A 16,227-nucleotide genomic window follows, 5' to 3' on the forward strand; every position below is an offset into this window, starting at 1 on the left:
CAGAGTAGCTCCAGAGTGGGTGTGCTTAAGCATTATGCCATACTGCCTCAGCAAACCACAATAAACAACTTTACCTGCCATCTTCCTCCATCTTAAGCACAATGCAAAAGCTCTGTTTGTATAATGAACTTCAAGCATTTCCCCAAACTTCATTCTCTCTTCTTGGTCTTTTAAGTGAGGTTCAATTCTCCCACTCCCTTCAATGTTAACTTAGTACAAAGATTCCTCCTTGGCCTTCTCCTCACATATCACACAACTTCCCCTCAATGGCTTCCAAAATCATCTATCAATTGATGACTCCCAAATCTATATCTCCAACCTAGGTATCTCCTGAGTACCACACGTGCCATGTATCTAATGGCTTAATGGACACCCAACTATCAAACTCAACAGGTCCAAAACAGAACTCAACATTTTCTTTCCTCACTCCAAACTTGCTCTATCTTCTGGGTTTCCAATATCACAGAATACTTCCACCATTCACATAGCTGACCATTCCAAACACTTAGGTGCAGCCAGAGTGATCTTTCTAAAATATAAATCTCACCACATTGTACCTCTACTTAAAATTCTTTGGTAGCTTCTTACTGTGCAAACCTTTATGATAAGTTCATAAGGTTCATATGATAAGTTCAAATTTATGAGCATGGTATACAAGACCCTTCATAATATGGACCCTGACTATCAACCATCTTTCACGTGTCCCAATTTCCCTCCAACTCTGTGCTCCAGCCATACTGAACTTTTCCTATTCTTTAAATAAGCCCTAAATCCTTGCCTCTAAACCAGCAGTGTCCAATAGAATGCTCTATGATGACAGAAAGAAATATTCTTTATCCACATTATCCAATATGTTAACTGCTAGCTACACTGAGCAGCACATAAAAATGTGGCTAGTGTGACTCAGGAACTAAAATTATTTCAATCAGTTTAAATTTAAATAGTTACCTTTGGCTGGTATCTACGGTATTGAACAACACAGCTCTAAACCAAGGTATACACTATTCCCTCTGCCTCATGTGTATACAGGTATGTGTGGAAAGCCCTGGTCAGTGCTAACATGTAACATCGTTAGTATTGACTCTTTTGTTAGGTTATTCCCTTTGTTCTTGTAGTTAGTAATTAATAAAGTCCCACTCTATACAAGACACTATTTAAAACAAGACACTATTTTCTAATAGTTTAGTGGTTCTTCCAAGATAGTGGCTTAATTACAATTTGCCCCTAAAAGGACTATCACTTTAAGAAATGAACAGACTCCACATATTAGTAAGTGAAAAAAGCAAATTACAATATTACACTAAAAAAGTATTATAGCTTTGCTTTAAAAATACACAGTATATAGGCAAAAAAGACTGGAAGACCTGTATCTTTTTAACTGATTCTCTATGGGTATTAAAATTAGGGTTATTTAACTAATCTGTATTTGCTAAATTTTCTATAAGGAAAGAGGGAAATCAGTCCAGTGATTATCTTTTCCCTGTTGCATCATCAATTTATTCCTTCCTCTTCATAACCTAACATTCCCTTCCAGATACCATTCCGTTTCTTTGCTCCCCTATATAGTAATACATACTAACTACAACTCTCCTTTCTCTCTCTTTTTTTTTTTTTTCTTTAAGATTTAATTTTATTTATTTTTGGCTGCACTGGGTCTTCATTCCTGTGCCTGGGCTTTCTCTAGTTGCGGTGCGTGGGCTTCTCCTTGCGGTGGCTTCTCTTGTTGCGGAGCACGGGCTCTAGGCGCACAGGTTTCAGTAGTTGTGGCACCCGGGCTCTAGAGCGCAGGCTCAGTAATTGTGGCGCACGGCCTTAGTTGCTCTGCGGCATGTAGGATCTTCCTGGTTTAGGGATCGAACCCACGTCCCCTGCATTGGCAGGCAAATTCCTATCTACTGCACCACCAGGGAAGTCCCTCTCCTTTCTCTCTTGAACCCACTCCAGTCAGGCTTTCAGCCCCACCACTGCACCTAACCTGCTTGTCAGTGTCACCAAAGACCTCCAAAGTGACAAATTCCAAAGCCACTTGTCAGTACTGTAATCACCTTACTTGACCCTATCTGACAGAAACGCTCCAGGAATGCCCCAGAGATTAGTACTCTGACCTCTTCACTTTCTACATTCACTCCCTTGATGTCTCACCCAATCAGGGTACTTAATACCCTCTATAACCCTATGGCTCCCAAACTTATATCTCTAGCCTAACTCCTCCCTAAGCTCCAAACTCATATATCCAACTGCCTATTTAATATCTCCTCTTGGATGCCTAATAGGTATCTCAAACTTAACATGCTCAAGCTCTTGAACCTCTTCCCCCTTTAAAAAACTCCTCTTTACACAATCATCTTCATTTTGATAACAATTCCAAACTTCCAGCTGTTTAGGCAAAAAAACCTTGTGTCATCTTTGGTATCTTTTTCCCTCACACACCACATCTAAACCATCAGCAAATCCCATTGGCTCTACTTTCAAAATATATCCAGAATCCAACCACTGCTCTCCACTACCACCAGTCTGATTTAGTCATCCCCTTCTCTTGCCTGGGTTACTGTGGTGGTCTCCTTGCTGGTCTCCCTGCCTCAAATCTGCAGTCTATTCCTAGTTCAGGAGACAAAGTGATACATTAAAAATGTAAGGTGGATCATCTCACTCCTCTGTTCAAAACCCTCCAATGGCTTCCCTTCTCACACAGAGTAAAATCCAAGTCCTTAAAATGATTCACAAAGCCCTACACAATCTGGCCCTTACCTCTCTGACCTCCTCATCTGCTAAGTCCCCCCTCTTTCCTTCATTCACTCTATCCAGACACACTGACCTCTTTGTTGATGCTCGCAGGTCAGAAACTCTCCTGCCTCAGGGCCTGAGCACATGTAATTCCTCTTGACTGAATACTTCTCCCCAGACATCTGCATGTCACTCCCTCAGGCACTCCAGGTAGTACTGTCAAGGATCTTTTCCTGACCCTGCTATTTCAAACTCAACCCAACCTCCACCTTAACTCTCTATCCTCTTTCCCTGCCTTACTTTTCTCTACAGCGCTCCTTGTCATCAAATGACCAACCATCTATTTGTTTATTACCTATCTTCTTCCAGTTGGAATATATGCTCCATGAATGCAGGCATTTTGTCCACTGATTGATTAATCCCCAGCATCAAGAATAGTACCTAGCATAAGAAGGCACTTGTACTTGTTAAATCAGTAAGTTACTTCTATATTTTTTTAGTTATAGAAATAAAATTATAAATGAATAAACAGGTCCCAAGTATCCTACAGACCATAAACTTTTTGAAAACATAAATACATCTGGCACACCACAAGCACTTAATAGTTACTGACTGACTTCTAAATGCCCATTCTGCTCAAAACCTTCCAATGGCTTCTCTCTACACTCATAGTAAAATCCAAAGTCCTTACAAGGCCCTACACAATCTGGCACCGGACCTTCCACTCTACACCTTACCTCTCTGCCCCCATAGTACTAAATTCCCCCCTCATTCTTCATGACCACATCCTTAACCGAGACTTTAAGAAACTTTAACCCATTTCTAGAGTAAAGCTGGGTGATGTGTAGCTCTGCCAACCCATGATATTGGGACCAGCCTTATTCATAAGTCTCTCGCTTATCCAGCTGCCATGTTAACTCACTCAGCTGCAGGATTAAAGACACTGGCCTTCGGGCTTCCCTGGTGGCGCAGTGGTTGAGAGTCCACCTGCCGATGCAGGGGACATGGGTTCGTGCCCCAGTCCAGGAAGATCCCACATGCCGCGGAGCGGCTGGGCCCACGAGCCATGGCCGCTAAGCCTGCGTGTCTGGAGCCTGTGCTCCGCAACGGGAGAGGCCACAATAGTGAGAGGCCCACGTACCGCAAAAAATAAATAAGACACTGGCCTTCTAATTAGGTCAATTCCTATCAGCAGTACAAATAATCAGCCCATCAATAAGCAGACATTGACTATAAATTGTTCACTTTTGTAGATCTATGAACTCTTTCCAGCTGACATGCTAAATAAGTCTTCCTTAAGTACACAAACCAAAGAATGTTATTCATAATAATGTGAAATATAGGAAAATCATTTCCTTCTTGAATATTCTACTCTGGGCTCTTCACTTTAAATTTTGAATTTGGACTGCAGGCAATTAGTTTTTGGCAGTAGTTCATTTATATACACAATTGCAATACTGTCAAATTATTTCACTTTAATACATTTGTCATTCCATGAGCATTTGTAACTTTTCTGCAGTAAAAAAGAACATTTCAACTGACCATCTGTCTGAGTTTTTTGGTTTTACTCATTCAGTTCTAGTAATGTTACCCTAAATTCTAAATATTTTTAGAAGTAATATCTCACATCTTGGGATCTAATGGTAAGGCCTGAATTTAAGTATTCCATATTTTCTCCTTGGATTTCACAAAACCAGTGATCTTAAAATAACATATCCTATATCAAGGGATGAATATTTTCTTGGTTGAGTGTTTAAGATAAATTGTAAAAGTCAAAAGGGACTCTCCTGGACTTCTCTGGTGGCGCAGTCGTTAAGAATCCGCCTGCCAATGCAGGGGACATAGGTTCAAACCCTGGTCCGGGAAGATCCCACATGCCACGGAGCCCGCGAGCCACTACTACTGAGCCTGCGCTCTAGGGCGTGCGAGCCACAACTGATGAGCCCGCATGCTGCAACTACTGAAGCCCAAGCACCTAGAGCCCCTGCTCCGCAACAAGAGAAGCCGCTGCAATAAGAAGCCTGTGCACCGCAACAAAGAGTAACCTCCGCTCGCCTCGACTAGAGAAAGCCCGCATGCAGCAACGAAGACCCAACGCAGCCAAAAATAAATAAATAAAATAAATAACCTTTTTTTTAAAAAGAAGTGACTCTCCTCCAAGAAGAAATGCAAGCTAAGCAAATAAAATGGAACACTTATAATCTGTTGGAAAGTAGGACTCTGCAGTATTTCATCAATTTTTTGTTCAATGTGGTAAAATCTTATTTGATTTCAAGTATGTTTCAAGAATTAAATTACAGGAACCCTACTGCACCACTAAAGTGACAATCCTTAACCTGTGTAGTCAGCCCTTTGTAGAACTAACAGTCTTACTTATGTGAAGACAAAAACAACTAGTTCCTTCTTTTGTTAACAGCCATCTTGGAACAAATGACATTTACTTAGTGAAAGATCAATAAAACATTGAAATTGGGAGTTTCCTGGCAGTCCAGTGGTTAGGACTTAGCACTTTCACTGCTGTGGTCCAGGTTCAACCCATGATTGGGGAACTAAGGTCCCGCAAACCACGCGGTGCAGCCAAAATAAAATAAAATAAAACACTGAAATTGCTTATATTTTATATGTCTTTTGTAAATTAAAAAAAAAATATAGGGTCCAATTTCCATATACAGCATGGCAAATACATTGTTTACATCTCCATTACTAGATCTAGTGACCATAAATTCCCAAAGCTAAGCAGAATTAACAAGATAGAGCACTTACCAAAACTGGAGTTATTAGAATCAAGGGAATTTAATCTTCAGAAATTGAAGATGATGACAAGGACAAAGGTATGCTATAGAAATCATTAATGGAGTGTATTTTCACACTGGACCCCTGAGCACGAGAGAAAGGAATTCACAATGAGGAGCCTGTGCCTCTTCATAATATGCTAACAACTCAGGACTCCAACATTTTCAGCATCTCAAACTAAAATGTGTTTGGCATTTTGAAATTACAGCACGTCCATTTTCTTCAGTAAATCATTGTTTACAAAAATAAAGGCTTATAATAAATACTTTTTGGTAGGTATGAAAAGTTGAGAATTATTACACAATTTAACACTAATTTTATACTTGTATTACTTGTATTAGTTCACATTAGCCTTATCTCACCAACTAAATTCTTAAAGGCAAGATAAAGATCTTATAATTATTTATATTTCTACTGAAAACACAGAGGAATTAACTATACTTATGGAATAGTTAAAGATGCCTTTAGGATGATATAAATAAACTTAAAGATGGTATAAATAAAGATGCCTTTCAAGAATGGTATAGACTTCAAAAATCCTGATTGTAAAATTCATTCAACACTTATGTGACAATTCTAAGTCAATAACCCTAACCACAACAAAAACTCAAGCAATGACATAAAGAAAATGGCTGTTTTGGAACTATATACAATTAACTTCAGGGTAATGCAATAATACATTAATAGGAATACCAGGCTAAATTTTCCTTCTGTATAAGGTCCACGGAATCCAGTCATGCTTTATTTTTTAACTACGCTGGCGAAAGAAACAGTAAATATTAGTAGAATCTGAATCATTCAATTGAGTAAAAGACCTATAACATTTATTATGCAAAATTATAAGCCAAACACTTTGCTAAGCACCTTCACATAAATTATACCATGTAATATTAGGTGAGTATGTGAAAGAAAGAGTCCTCTATACAATATTCAACAAATATTCAATGAGTCACTACAAAATGAAAATACAGAATGACTTAATGAGATAAAGGTATCAATGAAATTACTAGGAAAAGTAAAAAGAAAGTAGAGCAAGCTTTGAACAACTGGAACTATAAAACTGTTATATGAAAAAATTTTTAAATATGGTATAGACCCTAATTAAAATTAAATATTATAAATAAAAAATTAAAATTAAATATTATAAATAAAAATTGGGGAAAAAAAGTTTAAACCCTCATATGGAGACACAATGACTCTTTAAAGTATGTCTAAAATAATGTGTTATAGAGTGGCCAATATGGTGGAGGAGGAAGATCCTGAGCTCACATCCTCCTACAGACACACCAGTATCACAACTATTTATAGAGCAACTACAGATGAGAATGACCTGAACACTAGCAGAGAAGAGCTCCTACAACTTAAGATATACAGAAGGAACCACAGAAAGATAGGGAGGAAGGGCAGAGCCACAATATAGTCAAGACCCAAAGCCTCAGATAGAGGACCCAAACACAGGAGGATAATTACAACTGCAGAGGTTCTCCCCAAGGATCAAGTGCTCTGAGCCCCACATCAGGCTCCCCAGCCCAGGGGTCCTGCACCGGAAAGACAAGCCCCTAGAATGTTTGGCTTTGAAGACGAGTGGGGCTTACTTTGGGGAGAGCCAGAGGACTGTGGGAAATAGAGACTCCACTCATAAAAGGGCACATACTAAATCTCACATGCTCCAGGACCCAGCGCAGAAGCAGTAATTTGAAAGGACCCTGGGTCAGACCAACTTGCTAATCTTGGAAAGCTTCCCAGAGAGGCAAGAGGCAACTGGGATGTATCCTGGAGACATAGATGCTGGTGGCAGCCATTTTGGGGAGCTCATTTCCCAAGGATACTGGTGCTGGCAAGCGTCATTTTGGAATTCTCCCTCTAGCTTGTTAGTGCCAGGACCCAGCCCACCCACCAGCCAGTCAGCACCAGTCCTGGGACACTCTAGACCAAGCTAGCTGCGGGGGGGACACTGTCCTACCCATCAGCAGGCCAGCTGCCATAGAAACCCCTGAACCCCCAGCTTCCCTGGGACCCAGCCCTGTCTACCAGAAGGCCCAATACCCAGCCCTACACATCAATGGGCCAGCAAGAGCCCCGGGTACAGCAGCCAGCCAATCCCATCCACCCCACCCACCAGCGGGCCAGCACTAGCTCTGGACTCGGCTTCATCAACCAGCGGGTGGGCACCAGACCTGGGACCACCGAGGTCCTACAGCCAGCTGTGTCAGGACCCAGCCCACTCACCAGCAGTCTAGCACCAGCCCCAGGACGCCCTGGGCCTGGGCCCCACCTATTTACAGGCTGATATCAACCAAGAATTTAAGGTACAATGTAGAAAAGACAGCCTCTTCAACAATGGAGCTGGGAAAACTGGACAGCTACATGTAAAAGCTGAGATTAGAACATTACCTCACAGCATATACAAAAATAAACTCAAAATGGATTAAAGACCTAGATGTAAGACCTGAAACCCTAAAACTTCTAGACGAAAACACAGGCAGAACACTCTTTGACATAAATCATAATGATATTTTTTTGGGTCTGTCTCCTAAGGCAAAAGAAATAAAAGCAAAAATAAATAATGGGACCTAATTAAACTTAAAAGCTTTTGCACAGCAAAGGAAACCATCAACAAAACAAAGAGACAACCTACAGGATGGGAGAAAATATTTGCAAATGATGTGACAAGGGATTAATATCCAAAATATATAAACAGCTGATACAATTCAGTATCAAAAAACCAAACAACTCAATCAAAAAACGGCAAAGATGTGGAGAAAAGGGAACCACTGTACACTGTTGATGGGATTGTAAATTGCAGCAGCCATAAGTGTATGGTGGTTCCTCAAAATATTAAAAATGGAATTATCATATGATCTAGCAATTCCACTCCTGGGTATTTATCCAAAGAAAACAAAACACTAATTTGAAAAGATATATGCAACATAAGTTCATTGCAGCATTATTTACAATAGCCAAGATATGGAAGCAACCTAAGTGTCCACTGACAGATGAATGGATAAAGAAAACATAGTATGTGTATACAGACAGACACACACACACACACACACACAACAGATTACTCATTTATAAAAAAGAATGAAATCTCGCCATTTTCTACAACACGTAATAACCAGAGAATATTATGCCAAGGGATATAAGTCAGACAGAGAAAGACATATGCAGAATCTAAAAAACAAATGAACAAACATAACTAAACAGAAACAGATCACAGATACAGAGAACAGGTGGTTGCAGGAGAAGGAGGGGATAGGTGTATAAACTTCAGTTACAAAAAGATGAGTCACATGTATGAAATGTACAGTGTGGAGAATACAGTCAATAATTATGTAGTATCTTTGTATGGCAAGAGATAACAGCTAGACTTATTATAGCGATCATTTGGAAATGTATAGAAGTACTGAATCACTATGTTATGTACCAGGAACTAACATAGTGTTATAGGTCAATTATTCATCAAAAACAAACAAACTTACAGAAAAAGAGATCAGAATTGTGGTTACCAGAGGCAGGAAGGTTGGGGGGCGGGGGAATTGGATGAAGGTAGTCAAAGGTACAAACTTCCAGTTATAAGTACGTACTTTATCTTACAACTGGGGATGTACTATAGAACATGATGAATATAACTAACACTGCTATACTTTATATGTGAAAATTTTAAAGCAAATCCTAAGAGTTCTTATCAGAAGGAAAAAAAAATTTTCTGCTATTTCTTTAATGTTGTATCTATATGAGATGACGGATGTTCACTAAACTTACAGTGGTAATCATTTCATGATGTATGTAAGTCAAATCATTATGCTGTACACCTTAAACTTATATGCTGTATATTATACAGTGCTGTATATAATTATATCTCAATAAAACTGGAAGAAATGCAAAAACAAACAAAACTATACAAAATAATGTGTTACTATTAATAAGGTACTGACAACTGGGGCTGTAAAAGGAAAATCAAAATGAAGTCGGTACTGCTGAGAGCTCTCTAAAATGAAGCCAGGGGGCCACTGAGGAAGTATGACTTATGGACGACTCAGCCCGGATGGAATCTGAACTTTGACCACTTACTATCTTAATGTAGGTATCCAGAATATCTGCCCAATGTTCCAGAAACTCAAAATATTTAACCGACCCTTACCCTAAAATAACTCGTGACAGCCTGTTCCTTAAGGACAAGTACTTCCTTGCGTCACGGTCAACCATAATTCTTGACAGACAACTTAATAACCTTGTAGCTTTCATCTTTATAAGCCTCTGACTCTCTTCCCCTGTACAGTCTCGAACTGCAATTCTTAAGACCCCAAATAAATTATTTTATTTGCAGCCTTCTGCATTTTCTTGGTCGACAGGACTGGTTGATCTTTACTTTTAATAAAGTTAAGTTGGGGCTTCCCTGGTGGCGCAGTGCTTAAGAATCCGCCTGCCAATGCAGGGGACACAGGTTCGAGTCCTGGTCCAGGAAGATCCCACATGCCGCGATGCAACTAAGCCCGTGTGCCACAACTACTGAGCCTGCGCTCTAGAGCCCACATGCCACAACTACTGAAGCCCGTGTGCCTAGAGCCTGTGCTCCGCAACAAGAGAAGCCAGCACAGTGAGAAGCCTGTGCACCGCAACGAAGAGTAGCCCCCGCTCGTTGCAACTAGAGAAAGCCAGTGTGCAGCAACGAAGACCCAACACAGCCAAAAATAAATAAATAAATAAATAAATTTAAAAGATAAAGTTAACTCAAAAACATCCCTTTAAGAAGGTTGCTCTCATTCAGATACATTTCTATATGCCCTCTTGAAAGGGAGAAAAAGCAGTGGATGTAAGTTAGATTTGCTGTAATTATATGCAAACTAGAGCCCCATTGTAAAATTCCTAGTGGATTCCACTGAGAAATACTGATATTAAAGGTTAAAGGGTTATATGTAATGTAAGTTATATGTAATGTAATTTTCATGGCTGATATCAAGCTGACAATAAATAAAATTTAAGTTAAAAAAGTAAGCTAGGCCTTATCATTTGCAATGCAAATACACTGATGTAGTATTGATTATATCATACTACTACATGATGCAGTACAACACAAAAGTATGCAGCTCTTATTTGGGTCTAAATTAGCTCTGTGAATCTAAACAAATGAAAAGTCCACCCCAATATCAGCAGGGACTAAAACTGCTACCTTGGTTACCTATTCATTGTTAAATCCAATGGCCTCTTTTCAGCCTTCATTCTATTTGCCCTCTCTCTGCAATTCCTAACATAGTTGACCATTTCCTCTAACCAGCTTTCCTCTCAGCTTCCTCTGGTTTCCTACCCCTCTGAGCACTCTTTAGCTAGTTCTTCCATTCACACCTTAAATGTTGGTGTTCCCTAGCGATTTGTCTAAACTGCCTTGTCTCCTCACCAGAAAAATTCTCCCTGGGTGATTTCATCCATTCCCATGCTTTAATTACTACCCACAATTCTAAATGCTGATCTATAATCTATATTTCATCTAAATGTGCTTTTTTTTTTTTTTTTTGCAACTGTCCTGGTTTCGGTATACTTTGCCTGAAGAACTCCCCCTGTTCTCCACCTGGCAAAAATCTTCCCAGGCTTTATGACCTAAAACATCACCACCTCAGCAAAGCTTTCAACAACTTTTCTAAATAGTGTTAGTTAATATTCTAGCTTAGAAATCATTTTCAACTATACCATCTTATGAAAAACTCACAAAATAGGCAAGTCCTCTCTAGAAATGAGGACACTGAAGTTTGAAGAGATCAAGCAACTTGAACAAGGAAACATTACTACAGGTGGAAAACATCAACTTAAATCCAGGCCTTCTCACTCTAGGTCCAATGCTCTTTCTAATACACTGTGATGTTCTCAAAAGAAAAGAGATTTGGAAATTTAGTAGTTTTACCATTGTTAAAAAATATTAATTAGTATTGTCTGTTTCCTTCTAGAAATTAATTCCTAATTATATGTTTAATCCAGAAATAAAAATATTAAAATTAATTTTAAAATTATACACACACAGCCAAATTGGTTAAGATAAGAGTTTAAGACAAAAGAAAATTAATTGAGGAAAAAACTAAAAGCAATAAAAGTTTACAATAGTCTCAAAGTTAACGATTACAAAAAATTAATTCTTTAAATTTTTAAATAACTAAATTGCAAATCTTGACACCAATCATCTAATACACAGGCTTGATTAACCAATAAATGATGTATAAAATCTGCTTTCGTAAAACCATTTAAAGCTCCCTAACTTTAGTTCTATTTAAAAGGGAAGGGAATAAATAAGATTGATAAATAGGATTAAATTCAGAAAACAAAAATCATCAATAATCCTGTGACTAGGAAGTGATTAGGCATCCTTGAGATGGTTAGTGAAGGATCAAAAGGACATAGAGCTTTAGGATAAGCGGCCAAAGAACAGAAGAGTGGAAAGAGTTAGAACATCACCACTTTGCAGACACTGGTAAAGACTGGTTGAACAGATTCATTGATGGTTGCTAAATATAGGGGATGGTGAATCTGATGAAGAGCAAAACATCTGCATGGTCTCCAACTGACCCCGCATAGATAATTGGAAAATAAATAAATAATGGACAACCCTTTACCTGGGAAAATTAACATCATGAAGATGGGCATCCTATGCCTCCCAACACAACAGTATAAGAAGGTAGTACTGTATAGCCTGGGATATATAACATGAATGTATGTATGAACCAGCAAAGACAAGTTGATTAACATGCTATAAAGTAATTGGCTTGTATTCTTCAAAAGTGTCAAGGTAGTGAAAGACAAAGGCTAAGGAACTATTCCAGATTAAAGGAGATTAAAGAGATATGAGAACTAAGTGAAATACATGATCCTGGACTGGATTCTGTACTAGAGAAAAAAATGTTTAAAAAAATTAAAATTATTTATTGGAACAAATGACAACACGGGGATTACAGACTGTAGATTGTATTAATGTTAAATTTCCTGAATATAACAGTACTACAGTTATAAAAGTACTGCAGTTCTTAAAAAAATACACACTGAGGTATGAAGATAAAGAGACATGATGTATACAACCTATTCTCAGATGTATCAGAAGAGATAATAATATGGAATGTGTGTGTCTGCGTGTGTATGGAGAAATAAATAAAGCAATGCAGCAATTTTTTTAAATTGGTGAGTGTGCCTCAGGAGTAGTTCTCTGCAGTATTCCTGCAACTTTTTTGCAAACCTGAAACGATTTCAAAGTGTTGATAAATCATCGAAAATGAGAGCAGACATGCACCACAATTACTGAGCCTGCGCTCTAGAACTCGTGTGCCACAACTACTGAGCCCGCATGCCACAACTACTGAAGCCCACGCACCTAGAACCCGTGCTCTGCAACAAGAGAAGCCACTGCAATGAGAAGCCTGCGCACCACAATGAAGAGTAGCCTCCACTCACCGCAACTAGAGAAAGCCCGCGCACAGCAACGAAGACCCAAGGCAGCCAAAAATTTAAAAATAAATTAATTAATTTAAAAAAAAAAAGAAAATGAGAGCAGAGGGTGTGGGTGAAATGGGTGAAGAGAGTCAAAGGCACAAAGTTCCAGTTATAAAATAAATAAGTCAGGGGGATGTAATGTACAGCATGCTGACTACAGTTAATAATGCTGTACTGTTTATTTGAAAGCTGCTAAAAAAGTGAATCTTGAAAGTCCTCGTCACAGGAAAAAAAATTGTAATTAAGTGTGGTGACGGATGTTAACTAGCCTTCTTGTGGTGATCCTTTCTCAATATATAAAAATACCTACTGAATACCTACCTACGTTGTACACCTGAAACTAATACATTACATGTCAATTATACTTCGATAAAAAAATAAATTAGAGCAGAGGAACAGGGTAAGCTTTAAGTTTTTTATACAAATTTTGTCATTTGGGTTTTACAAAAGGCAAGAAATATCACCCTTTAATAAATGAGAGAATGCAAGCTCAAGAGAGATTAAGTGACCACTTCCAGAACAGGGGTCTCCTTGTTTCTGTACAACCCCATTAGGTTGCAATTCAATGGCCAAAATGTTTCTAATTCCTGAAAGCCTCAAGGTCAGACACTGTCTACAACTACTATTCAAAGTTTTAAACTTTTAATGAGTTGTATGCATTCTCTAACAAAAGCACAATAAACTTCATCAAGTAGTAAGTAGCATACCCAAGTGCTCAAGAGAATGGGCTCCAAGATTAGATTGAGCTCAAATTCAGGCAGTGCAGTGGTTCTAGCTTTGTGATCTTGGGCAAATTAACCACTTGTGCTCCAATTTTCTCATCCGCAAAGTGGGATCAAAGAAGTAGCTTTGGGTTGCTCCTTGATCCTCTGTGACACTTGAGCATCACAGAATAGTTTCCCATAAGCCATACTCACACTCAGCCAAAGGGTTGTTAGGAGGACCAAATGAAATAATAAATGTAAAGTAGTGTGCACAAGCACTCTATAAATGTTAGCTATTTTTATTTTAAATCCAACTTGCTCAGGCACCTCAACAGCACTGGTCATAGTCAAAGCCACACCATTTTTTTTTCCAAATCAGGCCCAAATCTGACAAAATAGGAAATGAAAGGCTCTAAAAGGAAAACATCTTAGAAGTTCACAAAACATAAAAGTAAATCAATTGTAAGCATATCACGTGCGAAACAGACCTCTATAGACTTATACGTTAATTCAACAGTTGAAACATCTGCTAATAGAACAGCAGAGCTGCAACAAGCTCCTTGTTGGAACAATCTATCATCTAAATACACAGAATGAAAAATGAAAAATTAGTTCTATTACTTTTAAACTTTTCTAACCCGCGAATAAGGAAACAAACAAATAAACAAACCAAAAACTCTATTTCACACACTCCATACAGGATTTCAGTTAGCTTAATACAGTGAAAATGTAATCCCAATTTCAACTACTAGCACTTTCCAGAATGTCTTTTAAAATAAATTTAAATTAAATTTTAATTTATCTTTCTGACACCGCAAAGCCACCAGCACAGCTACTTTACCTTAATTTAGCATAAATCTAGCGTCAGCCTATTATGTGACCATAGTGTTTAGTTAGCACTGAGATTAAAAAAAAAAAAAACGTAAAAATGATTACAATAAAATACAAAGTTACCAGAATTCTGTAAGTTTAAAACCATTCCTTCGCCCCCCCAAAAAAAATCAGTGCGGTGGGGGGGTTCTTTCCCTTTTCGGTGGTACTTAAAATACTCTGAATAATTCTTTTTTTTACTCTTAATAACTTTTCAAAAAACCAAGTATACAATGTTTAGTGTTCATTTTTTAAATTCACACTATTAATTTGTAAAATTTTACCACTTGCTCAGAGTAACACTAAATATGCTCTACTCATATGCTTATTACTGTGTTTGGGATTGGGGTGGTTTTTTGGTTTTGTTTTTTGTTTTAGGGGTTTTGGGTGGTTTTTTTTTTTTTGTCTGTAGTGCAAAGGACGTTGCCCGAGAACATTAACGTCTGTATAAACCAGCTTGTCCCTTCATAAAGCGTCTAAAACACCTCCTAGCTCCTGCATTCGAGGGTCACAGAACAGTTTCCCATTAGCCACACTCTCACGTTCCTTCTCAACTCCCCAAACACCCCTTCCACGCTAGTGAGCGAATTTCTCCAGGTGTGATCAAGCAAACATTAAATTAGCTTGAAGCGTTTGTTCAAAATTCAGATGCCTGTGCCCCAACCCAGACCAATTCAGAGTTTTTGCGGATAGCACCTAAAGGGCTCCAAATAGTTCTTTTTTCACTGAAGTTTGAAAACTACTAGAGACTCCCCTCCACACACTCATCCCTAACTCCCAACCACTCCCACCAGTCCCAACAGATCCAGCTGCGGGAAACGTTGCCGCTCGGCTCCGGGGCGGTCTTAGCGCGACCCCACCCCTCTCCCGGGAGCCCCATCTCGGTGCCCGCTCCTCCCGGGCACCAGCTCCCTAGTCCCGTCCCCACACCCCAAACCTTTCTCCTCACTTCTTCATATCGCTGCTAAAGAGGCCGAAGGCGCCGGAGGGGGAAATGGTTGAGGTCGCCTCCTGACCCAGCTCCGCCGCCTCCCCTCCTCCGGACTGCTCACTGTAAGCGAAGCTGTTGCTGGACATTGCTGCGGTGCTGCCGAGCGTCGGGTTGGCCCTGCCGGGGGTTCTCTCCGACGGGCTCCCGTCCGAGGGAAGCGAAACAAAACTAGTTCTCGTTTGGAGGGGCGCCCGCAGGCGCTTCCGGACTCGTCACGGCTCCCAAAGCCGACCTGGCGGTCCACCCCCTGCGCATGCCCAGTGTGCAGGCGGCCGGAGCCCACCCCCCCCCCCCCCCTCCCCGGGCACTCCAGGGCCTGACTGGATTTGCCTTCTCCGGGTTTTTGAGGTAGCTGAGAGGCTCGGACCCCGGCTCTGCGGAAGGCAGGCCTCGCGCATGCTGAAGACTAGACTCTCGACTTTTAAAGTTTTTTTGGAGACAAATACCCGTGTATCCATTTCGATCCCCTAGGAGGTTCCCGAGCCCGGACACCTCTTTGTCGGACTCCTGTTGTAAACCAGTAGCTTTCAGATTTTTCCTGAAACTCCAGTTAACACACCAGATCAACTTTCCTAAACATATCAGGATTGCTTTTCCTGTTTAAGCTGGTTTCTGCTCCTCTCCCTCCAGCCATCTGTGTCTTACACCTGCCCCAGGCAACCTTTGTCGCAGATC

At 39.8% G+C, this 16,227-nt stretch overlaps 1 protein-coding gene across 3 annotated transcripts in view; it reads right to left on the reverse strand.

Annotated features, from left to right (window-relative positions):
• Positions 1-15,753, reverse strand: part of AP3B1 (adaptor related protein complex 3 subunit beta 1) — a 276,335-nt gene extending 260,582 nt beyond the window's left edge. Inside the window, exon 1 of one of the 3 annotated variants that reach the window (XM_029215628.1) lies at positions 15,511-15,753. In XM_029215628.1, the coding sequence (XP_029071461.1) occupies positions 15,511-15,638 (128 nt within the window). In that variant the 5' untranslated portion in view covers positions 15,639-15,753. Of the gene's footprint in view, positions 1-15,498 lie in introns of all 3 variants that reach the window. The other 2 variants (XM_029215632.1, XM_029215630.1) reach the window with 2 other exon arrangements.
• Positions 15,754-16,227: the final 474 nt, after the last annotated feature.

The sequence above is a fragment of the Monodon monoceros genome, unplaced genomic scaffold, assembly GCF_005190385.1.
Source record: "Monodon monoceros isolate NGI ecotype Baffin Bay Population unplaced genomic scaffold, NGI_Narwhal_1 Super_Scaffold_12, whole genome shotgun sequence".
Taxonomy (NCBI): Eukaryota; Metazoa; Chordata; class Mammalia; order Artiodactyla; family Monodontidae; genus Monodon; species Monodon monoceros.